The following is a 15,995-nucleotide window of genomic DNA, read 5'->3' as shown; positions in this document are numbered from 1 at the left end:
ACCACTTCCTGGTCTCTCTGGCTCTTCTGCCTCCGTTTGCCTCATGCCTTGCAAATATTTATTCAAATATGGCCAACACTTTCACACCTTGCTCAGAGAGTGCATTCACTGTCCAAGTTGGCCACAGCTATCACTGGCAAAGGTTTCCTGCTAAACTTCTGCTGCACCAGTTACAGTACACAAACAGCTGAGAGCAAAGCAGCCACACACACAAAAATCCATGTTAATTCATCCCAGCAAGTTTCTCAATCTATGACTATTCTGCAAATGTGTGAAGTCAGGAGCTAAAATTAACCATGGATGGAAAATATCTAAGCAGGGGCTTCCTCTTTGGCAGAGGAAATGATCTGTCTGTCTTCATTTACAATTGTGCAGTTTTGTTTCCTCACTGATGCAAATTGCATAAAAATTTGTTTAAACCAAGCAAGGCAAATGTTCTTTTTTTCTTTATCTTTATTTTTGCCAGGAAAATAAAAGTGTTCAGGTAATAAATTAAAAGTGAATAAACTATTGTTTCTTGATGTTTTTGAGTGTTTATTTGGTGACTTTGATTATTTCAATTAGACCATTTCTGGATGGTTTAAAGCTCTGGAAAAGTTTGATTGTGTGCATTAACATTTGAAGACCCCCTCCAATGAAAATTGTGTTTTTGGTGTTTTAACATGTTATTTTAGCATTTTTCTGGTAATTGAGGACATATTGATGAAATAAGCCTTAAAATTGTGATTCTGAGTATTTCTTTGGTCAAATCATTGTGAATCAGGAGCAGATGAAAAAATGCCATCTTGTCTGCAACCAGGTGCCCCTCCAGATTTCTGATGAACTCCTGCCATTCTACAGAAACTATGTCTTAAAAATTAACTCTTTTTTTGGATGTGATCCGCTGACATAATTCTTCTTCTTAATGAATACAAGAAAAATTGTAAGGCAGAATTTGTGTTCCATGGCAGCGCTACGGCGATGCATGAACACCTGAAGAGGAAGCACAATGTGACTATGACATCATCTCGGTGAGCTAACATTAAAGCAAACAGAGAGCAAACTTATATTTGTGCGTTTCACATCAAGCTCACGAAAGATCCGATTAACGGAAAACCAATCAGTGATTGGTCGACTATTAAAATAATCATTTGTGGCACCCCTATCTGAGACCCTGAAAGGGACAAAGCGAGACAATAAAATTGATGATCGATTCAAAATTTATAATAAAACAGTCTCTGGTCATAACAAGAACACCACTTTTATTGTGAATATATTTTAGCACAATAATCAACAACATATTATAAACATTTTCTCCTCTTTCAGTGTTTTTCTCTTTTATACAGTAAATAGTTTTATGGTACAAATGTATACAAAATTTATTCAGGCCAATGAAGCTCCACAAAAGAGTATTTCATGTATTAAAGCACAATCAGAAATCAGAGGGACACGCACATGCCTGCACAGACACTGGATCCCTGGGATAAAACACAAGTCAGCACACGGTTCTGAAAGACAGCATAACCTGATCACTCAACACCAGCATGTCAGCATGAAGACGAAATGGAGAGAACTCCAAATACAGACTGGGGAAAAGAAAAAAAAAAAGGTGTACAGTTTTGTCATATATGCTTAAGTAAGGCAATGCAAAAGTTACCACTGGTAGCAGTGTTTTCTGAAGGTTCTCTCCAGCAGGCCCTGATGCTGAGCCTATGCGCACACAGAGTTCAAACACAGAACAAGCTCATCCCATGACATTGCAGCATTTCAACGCCGAGCCCTCGGCGTCTGCTTCACAGCACTTTAAGAGCAAAACAAAGAAGGAACAAGCATCAGGAGGAGTACAGCAAGGAGAACAAAACAAAGAAACAGTCATTTTGATATGCTGATCTCATTCACAAGTCATCTTGGCTCCTGAGTCCGGTGGTCCAGTAAGGAAACACAGACAGGATTAATAAAGAGAAAGCTGTTGAAACGTGAGCTGAAGTCTGGTTTTTAGTTTGTTTTCTCCAGGGAGGAAAATAATATTCCTCTCCGATAATCAAAGTCACGGCTTGTTTCTACCACTGTGTGGGTCCCCGAAATTAGAAGAACAGCAGCACATTTGGCCCCCCTCGTGAGATATTACTGCAAGGCCAGCCCGCCCTGCTATAATGCGTGCATTAGCATTGAGGCATTCATGGTAAAAAATACAACTTGGATGCCTTGAATCACTCAGAAACTAAACTGTTCAAGCTACTATGTAGGCACTGGGTTTTTGATGCATCAAAGTGGAGACAACCAGAGCTGTTCATCCAAGCACAAACATGAGCAAAATTTGAACCTTCTAGTTGATTTTTTTTCACTTATTTCTCACTGAGAAATCCTCCTATCTACAGTGTAACATATGCAGTTTTCATACCGACGTCCACCACTGAGGAAATAAAGTAGCGTGCACATTCTCTGCAAAATCTCTCCGTTTCTCTTTTTTGGTGTGAACATGTCGGTGTCGTCTTTAAGCTCTGTAATGAGCACATGCTGCTACGATACAACACCAAGCTTGTCACAGAATGCTAAGTTGATTTCAGCAAACAGAAAATGAACCAGATATATAGGTAATCAACATTAAAAAAGCACTCAAACCAAAGTGATATTATTTTTTTCTAAAGGTTTCACTGGATGCAAAATAAAAAAAAAAATAAACAACCATTATAGCATAAATTTTCGTGTGCAATAAATATAAGCAACAAACGATACAGATAGCTACACAAATCAATGTTGTGAGTGAACGTACGGCTTCATAAAGCTTCTCAAAGTCAGAGAAAACAAATGAGGCAGAATTAAAGGGTTTGGTTAGCTCTTACTGTTGCACCATCGGAAAGGATAAAGGTAGACGGTGTGGAAATGAGCGCAGCTGAGCACAGGAAATGTGTCTCTGAAGTTGAACACGATGAGGAAGAAATGAATGAGCACCCTTTGGCATAGGAAAATGGAAACGCTGATACAGGCCGTCAGTGCTGCAAATACTCTGCATACATCCTGTATTGCGCAAGCGGAGTGTCGTCAGGCCTCCGATGAGATGTGATGGGCGTGGCAGTCTCAGTGTGTGTGTTTGGGTCATGAGTGTTGTGAAGATTTGGTGAGCGACAGCAGCAGCAGCAGTTGGAGGCCGAGCACCAACCAAAGGTTCGGGCTTAGGCAGGTTCCTCCACCACAATCAGAATCATCTTCCTGTTGAAGAAACCAGCTGTTAGTAGGCAGTTCCAATGATAAAGATGGCCACTGCTTCACTTTAAATCGTACATTCTTCCACATCTAGTTGTGCCACATTCAGTTTTGTTGAATCCCATATATGTGACTCCACTCCGGGGCTGTCCAAATCCAGGTCTCGAGGGCCGGCCTCCTGCTGGTTTTCCAGAAACCCTGCCTTGTCTGCTATTGATTAAATTGATCAGTTTAGCCATTAAAGAGCCTCTATGTCAGGTTGGTTGGAGAACATGTGGGACGTTGACCCTCTAGGCCTGGATTTGGACCCCCCTCCTCTAATGCTACATTCACATCAGGTTTGGCAGCATGTGTTCAGGCTACCACTTTCAATGAAAAGTCTACATAAACACACCTTTTTTGGCCATCACATTTAAAACTCTCGCATTTACGCATTGGTACAAAACATGCAGCAATTAAATGTACGTTGAAAACTAAACCAGTTGAAATTTGACCAATCAAGGACTAAGATTTGGTAGTGTATGATTTGGGGGTGTGCCAAAATATCGATGTTGTGATATATCACAATATTTAGTCCAGCGATTGATTTTATTTATCATCCTTTGGTGAGACATTTTATCGCAAATAGATAGGGGGCCAATGTGCATGTCATCTATACTTGAATTATTTAATTTTTCTTCTGCCGTTTACAATAATTTTGCACTAAGACTAGTAGTGGCACTGCTGTTCATGTTTACTATTGTTAACACTGAATTGTACAGATAATTCCAATTCAGTTTGTGTCATGTTGGTCAAAAACATGGTAGTACTCATTTCAGGAATGTAACACCAACGTGTTTATTATTTGTGGCACAAAATAAGACACAAGTTATTTATTATGATTGTGTTGAAGCTATTTTTTTTCTTTACCAATCATGGCAGCATCGCGATATCATGATATCGTGAGCCATGTATCGTGTATCGTGAGGTACCCAGTAATTCCCAGCCCTAGTGTGAATAGTGTCCTTTTTAATTCACAGAAGTGCCAAGTGTTTGAAAATTGATCATAGAGGAGAAATTAATAATTGTGGTTTGTGACACCAAGTCATTCATGAATCGGAATGGAGCTGTGAAAGAATACATCCAGCAAGGCCAAGTGGGCCCCATATGGTTCAAAAGTGGGAAGAATATGAGGTTCCCAATTGGGTTTGTCCACAGTTTCCGTTGGTAGCTCCACTTGTGTTTGTCCGAATTAGCCTGAGTAGGCAATCAGTGGGCTTGCTCGCTTTGTCAGCCAGCATCCTGGTGGAGAGCGTAACAGGCTCTGCTGCCTAGGGTCCGACAGAGGAAGCAAGCACCTCTACCCAGGGTCCGGCAGGGCTAGCAGGGTTACCGTCCCGGCTGCCAGTCCCAGGGCAACAGAGCCAATGTGAGCAAACCCAGGGGGAGTTCATTTTCTGCTCCTTTTTAATCCATAAGGGGGTACATCTGTTTACCTCCGGAGAAAAAGATGGCGAAATGCTGCTTTTTCTCTGTGAATCAGCTGATCATGTAAGCAGTTACGGTATGTTAAAGGGGAAAAGGTCAAAATGTTGAAATCATGTTTTTTTTTTGCTACAGCAGTGGGAAGGATTAATCTCGAGCGCCATATTCTTTCTCTAGCTTGTGAAATACTAAAAAAAAATAAAAAACTATTGGAATTTTTTTCAAAGAAAGCTGCATTGTTACACACAAGAAGTTACATTTATTTAATTATATTGTTTTTATAAGTTAGAAAAGTTAAGACAAGTGATAGACCACTGAAGCTAAAAACAATCAAATTTTGACAGTTTGACTCCGCCAAACCTGTAATATTCCCAAAACTGCTGCACAAACACACTAATTAGTTGTCTTTGTTCAGTTTCTTGAAAAAAAAAAATCCAATTAAAAAGTGACACTTTATGTACTTCAAAGGCCATCTGTGCAGTGTGGCGTTGTATGACTCAAGAGAGATCCTTAAATGAATATTTTCTTCAAAGTGTTAGCAACAAAGAAGCACACATGTTTAAACTATGCAATTAATCTAAACACTCCTTTGTAAGTTTTAAATGAGCTTCACCTCTCATTTGCTTCATTGTTTGCTTGTCTGGATGAATATACACCTGCTTGTTTCAGCGTGTCGCTTTTAGCTTTTCGTCTTTTTTTTATTGGGTGTATTCAGGATATCCGTGCATGCCAAAGGCCCAGGAGAGAGAAGGTGGGAGTCTTCTCTATTCAAAGGACAGGAAAGCCACGTGAAGCTTCCTCTGTTTACTCCAGTAAGAAAATGGACTGGCCGACACACAAACTGTCTTCCTGCGAGGAGCTGAACCAAAAGTAATGGGACAGCTGGAAAGAGCAGAAGGGACACGACCTACTTTTACTCTTTTCATCTACTTCCTCAGTCATTTGCTTCCCAGCAAGGCCTCTCTATAATATAAACAATGCCCTCTTGAATTGGTGGTCTGTTATATGTATGCCTTACGCCTGTGCAACACAATGAAAGGCAGGATTTATAAAGATATGAAAAAGCATTATTTTTGTACCAAATATTTAATCTTTAAATGAATTGTTCACCGTTGGGTGGTGTTGTAGCCCTTTCTTGTATGATTTATCCACGTTGCTTCTTTTGTTTTACTGATGCCATTCGCCAACTATGATTTACAACTTCCATTTTGCATTGTGAGTAGCTGGGATGCCAAAGATTTTAAATACGACTAAAACATTTTACATGTGGTCAATGCGGCATTTCTCCACCCAATTCAGACTTGTTTGATACAGATCAAGTAAATAGATAGATTCTCATAGAATTTAAAACAAATTGTAGTCTATTTTTCTATTATACTTACATTATATTTAAGAATGTACATTAATTTTTCTGTTTATGCCTTAAATTTTCTTAAGAATATTAACAAGTTTTCTCTAGATTATTTTAGTAGCAAAACATAAAAATAATCTTTATGTAAAGAAGAAAAAAGTGTATATAAGATCATAAATAAAGAAAATATGCTTGAAGCTCAAGAGTTTTATTAAAAGTCCTTGGCCGAATCTGAATTCTTTCCCACCAATCGCTTCAATTGTTGGATCATTTGAAGTGATAGGAGTGTTCGAAATAGTTTTTTTCTTTTTAGGGCTAACCCTCGTCGCAGAGGGACGCAGAGCCCACCGCTGCTAGGGTTGTGCCATGGAAAAGCGCATTTCATTACGTGGGTGTGCTCTGAAGCACATAAGTTATTTACACATTTTAAATGTAAGTAATGACTTTGTTTCAGCACAACCTATGTAAAATTATAAAACCAAGGTTGCCATGTATTTCCAAGAGCTAGCAGCTCCGTGCTAACGTAGCTGAATGGTGACTATTGATGACATTATCGACTGAAGATGCTACTTTTTTCATGACTCTCCATTTGGAGGGGGTAAATGTAGGGGTAGGGAGAAGTTCAAGGGGAAGAATTTCGATATTTGTATCCAATTGCTATGATTTTTATTTATTTTTTTATTTGTATAAAGTCTTATAGATTAAAACAAGAAAAACATTCTGGATGATCCTAAAGATTAACACAGTTGATCATTCAGTTTGAATGGTTGTTAATCTGTATAACTAAAATGTTAGCCTCCTATTATTAATAACAAACAAGTCATCAAACTATCAAATCACTACACGGCTGCATAAAATCAACGGTAAACTGTGTGAAACTGCAACCATACTGACCCTGAAGCGAGAACAAATATAAACAACAAAAAAGATGTGGGGCTGAGTGCAGAGCCTCTGCTGGTTGGACACAGGGGCTCATCCTTGACATGCAGAATCCCCAAAAATAAGAACAAAACAAGATGAGTGATAACGCAAAAAGGAGGGAAAAAACAAGATGACATTTAAAAATAACTATATTCTACAAAAAATGTAAGTAAAGAGTTCACAAATGGGAAGCAGCAATCTTCAATCTAAAGCAGGGAGAGAGCAGACATCGACGGAAGCTACGTTTAATCACATTCAGGCTTTTGAGGTAACCTCTGTTTCTTTTTCCTCACATTTTCATTGTTGTCGAAACACACATCTGGTCCTTTTCTGTATCTGGGGTTCTGAGCCAGCTCGCATGGATTTGGTCCTTCAGCTGAGCAGACAATCAGGAAAAACACCCTCAAGTACATTTATATTTAGAAGCAATAATAAAGTATTCACTTTTTACATCTCTTAAAAATGTCTGATTTTTTTTTTATATAGAATTCAGGCGAGCAGGACAAGTTCGCATTTCATGTGTGGTAGATCAGGTTTCCATGGGAGCATCTACAAGAGGTTTTCTTTAAACTCAAGTCGTGTTGTCTTTGCATTGACAGCTTAGAGTGCCCCTCTCCTCTGAGTGTTAGATAACAGAAATAGGAGCATCCAGAATGAGATAAGCAAAAGGATACAGGGTTGTTCAGCCTGCCGAAGCGGCCTGGGGTCACATGACAAACATGTCGTTTTGGCATCAGTAATCAAAAACACAAGGTTTGTGTTTGGAAGCTTCTCGGCACGATACATCCTGAAAAAAACCACAGAGACCCATGAGCTTAACTGCAACCAGGAACAACAAAACTTATCGTAGCTGGTGATACTCATCAAAAGATTGGTGCAAACTTCTGTATTTGCTTATATAAATTAGACTCTTAATTTATAAACTATAATTTGCAAAGTTAAAAATCCTTAATACCTTTTACGTAAATACACTTAATAATGAATCCAGTATGCTAAACAAAGTCAGGATATACAGTATGTGTGGTACTCTGTGTATTAAACCAGAAAATCAAACATGAAGCAAACAGCAAAAACAAAATCTCTTTTCCCACAATTTCAGCTACTGACAGATCAAGGCAATCTGTGTCTGATCATAACTCATCAGAAAGCAGCTGTTTAAGATTAAGGCTGCAGAACCAATACAGCCAGGAAACTATTCTTTTTTTGGGGAACATCCCACTGCGACAGTGAAGTAGTGGGATGTTGAGTAAGACATAACAGAGCAGAACATTCACAGGTCAGCAATTACAGGTGACAAAGAGCGGAACATATGCAAATGTATGCACATTCAATAAACATGAGCCTACCTTGAACAGTTTCCACAGTCTAATACCCCTGAGTACGACCTTTCTTCATTGTCAAAAAAGTATTGAGTCTGTTCTGTGATGCAGCTTTCCTTGAACATGGCATCTGGTATATCTTCATCCGGAGACTCCACTGGAAATAAGAAAGACATCAAATAAAGTGAAGTAGAGGATACGGTGAGGGGATCCTCTATGGAGAGAAAACAGTATCATTCCCATTCTGTGTGTGCGCAATTCTTGATTTGTAACTCATACAATATATTTGTGCATGATTTATAAAATAAAAAAAAATGCAAAGTACAATTTACACATGCACAAATTAAATTTACAACTCCATGAAACTAACTACAAACACAAATCTTTAAAAACTATGCACAAATCGCTTGTTGTGAACACATAAAACAACATTTACACACAAATCAGATTTCATGTCTTTATGAAAAAAAAAAGATTAATCTTTAAGTGATGCGTTTAAATGCTACTCCGCCATAGTTTTCTTTTGAGCTTTAAACTTAGATTGTGAATATTATCTGGCAAAACTTTACATTTTCCCACTTTTTAAACAGATATGCCCAATAATTAATACAAAAAAGTATAAATAAGCATTTTTAAAACACTTATCCCTTTAAAAATAAAAATATTTCCCAGAACAGAACACTTTCCCTCTGCAGCACCTCCTCTGACAGCGCCTGCGACACGGCACTCTTTCCCTGTACTTATACACAAATATATATTATGAGTTACAAATCAATAATTATGCACACACCAGTCCAAAGTTATGCACAAATTAAGAATTATGCATGCACAAATGGGAATGATACTATTTTATCTTCATAATCTTGGGACTAAAATTACGTTACATCTTCCAAAGTAAAAAAATAAGCAACATTAAAGTCCCGAAACATGGCTTCAAACAGGTCTTGATTACAATTTAACATTTTTCTATGGAAACTTTTTTTTTTACTCTGTGGCTAACTTATTTTATTAATGCATAGGATGTCCATTAAACGGAATTTTGAGTTGGAATGTATGTATTTTCTGCCTATCAAATGCTTCAGGTCCTTTTCAGGTCATGTTGTCTCTTATATAAACCACAATATATAGTGACAAACAGTTAAAAACACCATTCCATTGAGGTAAAAATTACATAATGATGGATATGTATATTTTCCCATGCATGATACCAGAATCAACCAATTATATTACTATTACTCACACTAGTCTTGCATTTTGGCTCACCTGCGTCTAAAAGGTTGGGAAACATGAGACCAAAGAGGAGCTGCTGCATAATCGACCTGTAAGTTCCAACAAACAGGAAGAAAAAAGTGAGAGTTCTGCCAAACACATTTTTAAGACACATTTCTCTGATTTATGGAGGCTATATCAAAATGGTTGCTTTAAAAGATGTATATCTACCAACACATAAATACATTGGTAGCTTAAATGTTGCTTCAAGCTACAAGACATTCAGTTTGAGTGTCTATTTTTGGACAACTAGGGTAAAAATGATCCATCTTCATTTGTAATTCTCATGCCACTGCACTCCCATACAAATGACTGTAGTGATGCACACAAGAGAAATAAAGAGACACAGGCTCTCAACTCACCAGGCAGCACTGGAGGCCCACCAGCTGATACTCAGCAAGTCTGCAATGGTTGGCTGGAGCAGCACAAGGACAGAAATGGGACTGAGAGACTTGTAAAGTAGGCCAGCATGGATTAACACAAAAGCAGCGATTGTAGAGAACTTGCTATTGTTGACATCTCACCACATAGACAGACCGGGGTCCTGCAGCTGCTTTGCTGTCTTTCTCGGGGTCACAGACAGACTGATAATCATACGTCTTATTGAAGGAGTACAGAGACGTGTTGACCAGGTTGATCATCAGCACTGGATCCACCTCACCAAAGAACTGGCCAATCTGTTGGAGATCATGAATAAACACACTTATGAATAGAGTTATTTGATTATAAATGAAGTCATCATGAGGGCAGATGTAAGCAAAGCACTTCAATTTACCAAACTAATTATCCACTCAATCAAACATGGGATGACACCTTTGAAATGCATGGATGGGTAATTCTGAACTCAGAAGAGCCATCGTCAAGAGAAATTCACATTTGTGAGACAATTGGTCCAAACATAAATGAATTAAAACTAGATAGTGGAACTTTTGCACTAGGAAACACAAAGTGTTTTTTTTTTCATAAAAAAACTACGATGGTTTTTATATCTAAAGGGAGTTTTAACTTATTAATTGCACAAATTTAATACTGGAAATGTTGAAAGCAACACCTAGATGATACGTGCTCTTTGACATACTCTCCAGTCATTTAAGCAATCAACGTAAATCTGCTAAAGTTGCACTTTAATGTGTTGAATAACAGTGCAAAACTGCTTTCCTCTACAACAGAATCAGCTGATTTACATTGACTGTGTAAGCAGTTCTTTACTAGACAGTGTTGCATGTCAGCACAAAGTTGCTTTTCCCCATTTCAGAATCCTGATGGTATTTCCAGAATCCGGAATAATGTTAGTTGTGTAAATGGTTGAAGAATGTCAACTTTGGAGCGGAAGCTCTGGTTTTAACGTCCCACTCCAAACACCTTTTTATCTACTGTAAAATCATTCCCAGAGGTCTTTTCATTATGGTTATGCTCTTTTTAGTCAATATGTAAAAAAAAACTATTTTCTAGAAGAAAGTAACAAATATAATCCCAGAGTTCATCAGAAATTCGCCTCTGAATTGTGGGCGAGACTATTGGGGCGGAAGTAAGCTTCCACTGATATCCCATCATTCCTTCGAATACACTGTACCTGTAGCTTACAGCACCTCACAATCCCATACTAATATTACTGGAGCTATCCAGCAGTGAAGTTTAGAGTCAGATGAAAATGAAGACGTAAATGGATCTATTTGTCTACAAGCGGATGCACAAGAATAGAGGGAGACTTTTCACTTGCTGCATCACAAAAGAGAGCTTTTTCAAACAGCATTTTTTTCATCTGCTCCTGATCCTTCAGAATTTGAAAAACTAAATAAATCTTCTCCACCGTGATAAAAACGCAACAAAAACACCCAAAACTTTATTTTCTTCGGAGTGGGTCTTTAAATGGTTAATGCTTTCCAGTTTGGACCTATGCGTGGCTTCATGTGAACAATACAGGCATAAATAAACTTGCGTGGAAACAAGTGTCAAATAGAAATGTGAAAAACACCAAATCACAACATTTTCTATAAGAAGTGCAACTATTCTTTTTGACAGCAAAAAAAGACAGCAGCATCGTCCCAAAAGGTCCCAGTGGACGAGACATTTTCCACATTTTAAAAACAAGTCAGAGCTACTTCAAATGTCTCAAAGATATGAATTGTAGGTCAGATTTAAAGCTTCTATTCAGAGACAGCAGATGTCTTGTCTCAGCTGATGTGAAATGTTCCAAAACCCTCGGCTCCATAAATCCTGCCGTCAACAGGCAGAGGCCAAAGGAAGTCAAAAAAAGAAGAGTTAACACAGTGGAGCAGACTTCTTATGTACACAGGGGACACACAAGTACAGTTTTCACAAATGTCTAAAAGCCATCAGCTTCCTCTTTGATCCTTCCCCAGTGGCTAGTGCTTTACTCTGGCAGACACATGGGTGTGCTGCCACTCTCATGACTGGCTGAGTCATGTAACCTGTAGATGACCTCCGCTTGAGAGGGATGGGGGTTTGTGACAAAGGTAAGACAAACTATGTTGTGTGTAAAGTGTTAAAAATAATTAAACATCGAAAACACGACAGTGAAATTAGACTTTTTGGAAGGAATTCATGAAAGAGATACCATATATGATACCAAACAGTATCACACTGTAACAAGCAAAATAGTGTATTTGATTTAAAGCTCTGGGTCAGATTAGCTCTTTGTGGTATTTTATGGGGTCCAGATGACCCAAGCCTGACATTGACGTGTTATCCATCTTATGACAAATGTGAATGAATGTGGACAGGATTTCATGTCTGCCACGGACACCAGTGAATAGAAATCAATGAAAAAAACAGTTCCACGCGCTGTCTTGTGGGGTCCAGATGACCCTACTCCCAACATCAACATACCCAGGATAGCACAAGGGTCAACAAAAGAGCTTTAGTTCAAGTGTTGACATACTTTCAACTAACTCTTTAACCACCGAGGCAATTGAGGTAATCCAACCTATTCTGAAGTGAAGAACAGCCTAATGCAGCGTTCACACCGAACGCGTTTCGCGCGGCAGAGGCGGACAGTTTTAATGTTAAGTCAATGGTACAAACGTGACAGACAACCATCTGAAAAACCGCAGCGCGATTTTAGTGACGGGGGTAGTGCGGCGGTCTTGCAGCAGCGCGACATCGGCGGCGCAAATTAGGCGGCACAGCCGTCGCATCTGCCAATCAGGAACTCAATTTTGGGTATATGTGACATTTTCAGTGACTTGATCAGTGGGTAGAATACTAAAGAGGAAGAAAAAGATGGTAACAGAGGGAGGCAACATCATCAGGATACCCTCTGAGTTACCAGCCAACCTGTTGCACTCGCGGTGGCTCTTTGTCTGCTTCTCAGACAGCCTCCAGTGGGCCAATGGAGCTCGCACGCTCGATATATACCAGTTACGGGGTGCGTTGGCTGCCAGCTTGGTCCTCCTGAACTCTGATATTTTTTCTTATTTTCATCGAGACAATAAAGAAAAAGGTCCCCTAATTGTATTTTTTGTTTTTATTTTTCCCCTCTTGCGTAAATGCGGGACAATGAGCCTTCAAACTCAGTCACTGAGACACAGAAACACAGCTGAAGTGGCTGTCAGAGGAAACAGCCTCCTGAGGGACAGTGAACTAGCTCCCTGAATCTCAGAATGATCTCATGAACCCAGACATTAGAAGTGTAACTGATGTTTTCATAGAACTCTTCACAATAAATACACCTGATTTCTCAACATCATCCCCGTCTTCCATGAATTCTAAGCGACACAGCTCCATGTAGCGATTATGCTAAAAACATTAGCTGATAGCTCCTACCATATGCAGCCGCAGTGATCAGAGAATTTGCTTCGCCGCAAAAGAGGAGCGGGCCACGCAAATTTGTTGCCTGAATTGCCTTTCGATGAGAACCTTGCATTACACTCATATGCAACACTTAGGTCTAAAACAGTAGAGTACTGTACAGAAAAGAGGCTTTGCGCCGTTATGCAACACTTTACATTTGTAATTTACTGGATATCTGTGCAAATCCATGATGAAAAGCCGCCTTGTCCACATCAGAAATGACATGAAATGTACCACTTTTGATGCTGCAACGTAATATGTAGCAAACTAAGATTAGATGTCTTTTTGATAGCTCACCAAGGAAATATACTCCTCTTGATTGGACATAAGAAGGAATCCTCCATCGTCCAGTATCACACAGTCTACATGCTACAAACGCACAGAAATACAAAAAGAAAAAAATGACTTTTTGGACAGAATAAGTACATTTAACTGCAAAACTACAAAAAAATTGTAAAATATGAAAAAAAAATGTACCTTGTCGTTTCTTAGACAGCCACAAATCTCATCTTTGCACTTGGACAAGAAATATGAATAAGATTTATTGTACGCTGACACACAATCGAGTAAGATATTGTATGGGATGCAATCAAAACTGAACACAACTCACATTTAATTTGAGTGTAGCATTAATGAAAGTGTTCATCCAGTAGGAGACATTGAGTTTGACGCCCACCACTAGAGACAAAAGCACAAAACAGAGTTCTGCAGCTTTGTGCTGTACCAGTCTCATCCATCAGGGAGATGTTAGAAAGACTCACCTGCTGGTTTGAGAGTGACTTCATCTATGATGAGATCCACTGCTTTGCTCACCAGGATACCCGATTCAGACACAGACTCCCTGGCCTCTGCTGTTTTATAAAAAAATGAAACATTTCTTTAAGAGTATAAAGACATTCCCCACATTCTTAATAGCCATCATCTATTTATCTAGAGAATAAAAAGTGACTTTTGCATGTCTGTTAGAGTGATTAGTAGGGATGATGGGTTTCACACAAGGAGGGAGAAACACAGCAGGAAAAGAAGTATGATAAACAGAGCGATATCAGAAACCTTAAAGTCTGAACATTGCCAGTAGGGTTGGGATGTCGTCCAAAAGCAGTGAACACAGCAGGCGCAGTGCCAGACCACACAGAAGACCCTCATGCACATGAACATCCCTACTTACTGTTGAAAGTGGGAGCCGTGAATATATATATTTCATTATCCAAGGTCCTCTTGTAGAAGCTGGACTCGTATGTTTCTGGATTCTCAGACCATTTTTCTCCAGTACTGAAAAATAGTAATATGCTGATTTAAAAACAAAATATATATATATACACATGTGTAAATATCTTTACATTATTTTCTATATGTTGCATTTTTCTGAGTTTCAAAGGTCTCAGGGCAAAATCTCACATGTCCCAGGAATCAAGTCTTGTGTATTTTTATTTAATTTTTTTTTAGGAATGTTTTGTTCTCAAATTCACAATTTTTCAATAATTTTCAGGTAGGTTTTTAGGATCTACTCTAATTTACCATGTGTTGTATATTTTGATCCATTTTTAATAACAAATACTTTTCATTAGGTGTATTATATCAGCTGAAAATGACCCGGCAAAAGTTATGGTGTAACTTATATAGCAAAATTGTTCTAGGGTTAAAATCCCCCACAGCCACATCAAATATTAGACATGTGTGTCTGTATGTGGGTGTGTGTGTGTGCATGTGTTTGATAAAATAAGTGACATTTCAGGTAAAAGGATTTGTAAATTTACACAAATTACACCGACTAGACTGACCAGATCTGTAAGTAATCCTTCATACAGGTGAGCACAGCGGCCTAACTGCTAGACGGTTCCCATCAATTTGATCCAACACTTTACAACACCAGATATTTGGGAAAAACTTGCCCTGCTGTTTCACAACCGTATTTGCTAACACTCGAGTGAAACTGAGATGAAAGGGGGAAAGTACCTTCTAGGATAGACTCTTGTGATTCCTCCGTCTGTGGCAACAAACCTGGCAACAATCCCATCCCTGGGAAAATTAAAAATAACTGCTGATGGATTGTCAGCCTTTCACAAACATGCAGAAATGTGTTTTTTTTTCCACAGTAAGCAATAATAAAATGTTTGTTACATTTAGTTGTTTGTCTAGGACAGGGGTCTGCAACCTGCGTCTCTGGAGAGACATGTGGCTCTTTTATTCCTTTATTGTGGCTCTTTGCCGTTAATGAAAAATGCTAACGGTTGAATAAATAAGAGATTAGTTAGTAAAGTTTTGTGATTTCTGCTTAGATTTTTAACATGCCAAGCAACTAAGGGAAAAAAAATTTCCTGTCAGAAATTCCATGGAAATGTTCTTTATTATTTTATTTATTTATTTATAGTTATTCAAGTAGAAGTCCCCAAAAGTTTTTTTTATTTTTCTGTCTTGGTAAAATACACTAAAGTGGTTACATTTTTGAACAAATGTGGTTTGAAATGATTGAAAATGATTTAGAATTATGTGTTTTCAATAAAATGCTCAGGTGATTCTAAATAAATGGATTTTAAAAAATAAATGGATTCTTCTAAAATGCTGTTTATTTTTTGGGAAAAAAAAGGAAAAAAAAAGCACACCAAAATCCTAATGATAAAAAATATAATGCTTCATTGCCTTGCATTTTTAATTTAAGAAAAGCTGATGCAGCA

The 15,995-nt window shown here is 38.4% G+C and overlaps 1 protein-coding gene across 1 annotated transcript in view; it reads right to left on the bottom strand.

Annotated features, from left to right (window-relative positions):
* Positions 1-1,216: 1,216 nt before the first annotated feature.
* LOC112152678 (voltage-dependent calcium channel subunit alpha-2/delta-1) overlaps positions 1,217-15,995 on the bottom strand; it is a 71,556-nt gene continuing 56,777 nt past the window's right edge. Inside the window, exons 28-40 of the mRNA XM_024282412.2 lie at positions 15,277-15,339; positions 14,489-14,592; positions 14,082-14,171; positions 13,931-13,998; positions 13,798-13,836; positions 13,618-13,689; positions 10,032-10,184; positions 9,870-9,922; positions 9,502-9,557; positions 8,266-8,395; positions 7,594-7,706; positions 7,213-7,295; positions 1,217-3,189 (exon numbers count right to left, since the gene is read on the bottom strand). Coding sequence (XP_024138180.1) covers positions 3,076-3,189; positions 7,213-7,295; positions 7,594-7,706; positions 8,266-8,395; positions 9,502-9,557; positions 9,870-9,922; positions 10,032-10,184; positions 13,618-13,689; positions 13,798-13,836; positions 13,931-13,998; positions 14,082-14,171; positions 14,489-14,592; positions 15,277-15,339 — 1,138 coding nt within the window. The 3' untranslated portion in view covers positions 1,217-3,075. The remainder of the gene's footprint in view (positions 3,190-7,212; positions 7,296-7,593; positions 7,707-8,265; positions 8,396-9,501; positions 9,558-9,869; positions 9,923-10,031; positions 10,185-13,617; positions 13,690-13,797; positions 13,837-13,930; positions 13,999-14,081; positions 14,172-14,488; positions 14,593-15,276; positions 15,340-15,995) is intronic.

Source organism: Oryzias melastigma, linkage group LG6, assembly GCF_002922805.2.
Source record: "Oryzias melastigma strain HK-1 linkage group LG6, ASM292280v2, whole genome shotgun sequence".
NCBI classification, from domain to species: domain Eukaryota; kingdom Metazoa; phylum Chordata; class Actinopteri; order Beloniformes; family Adrianichthyidae; genus Oryzias; species Oryzias melastigma.
This window is presented reverse-complemented; position numbering and strand designations above follow the sequence as displayed.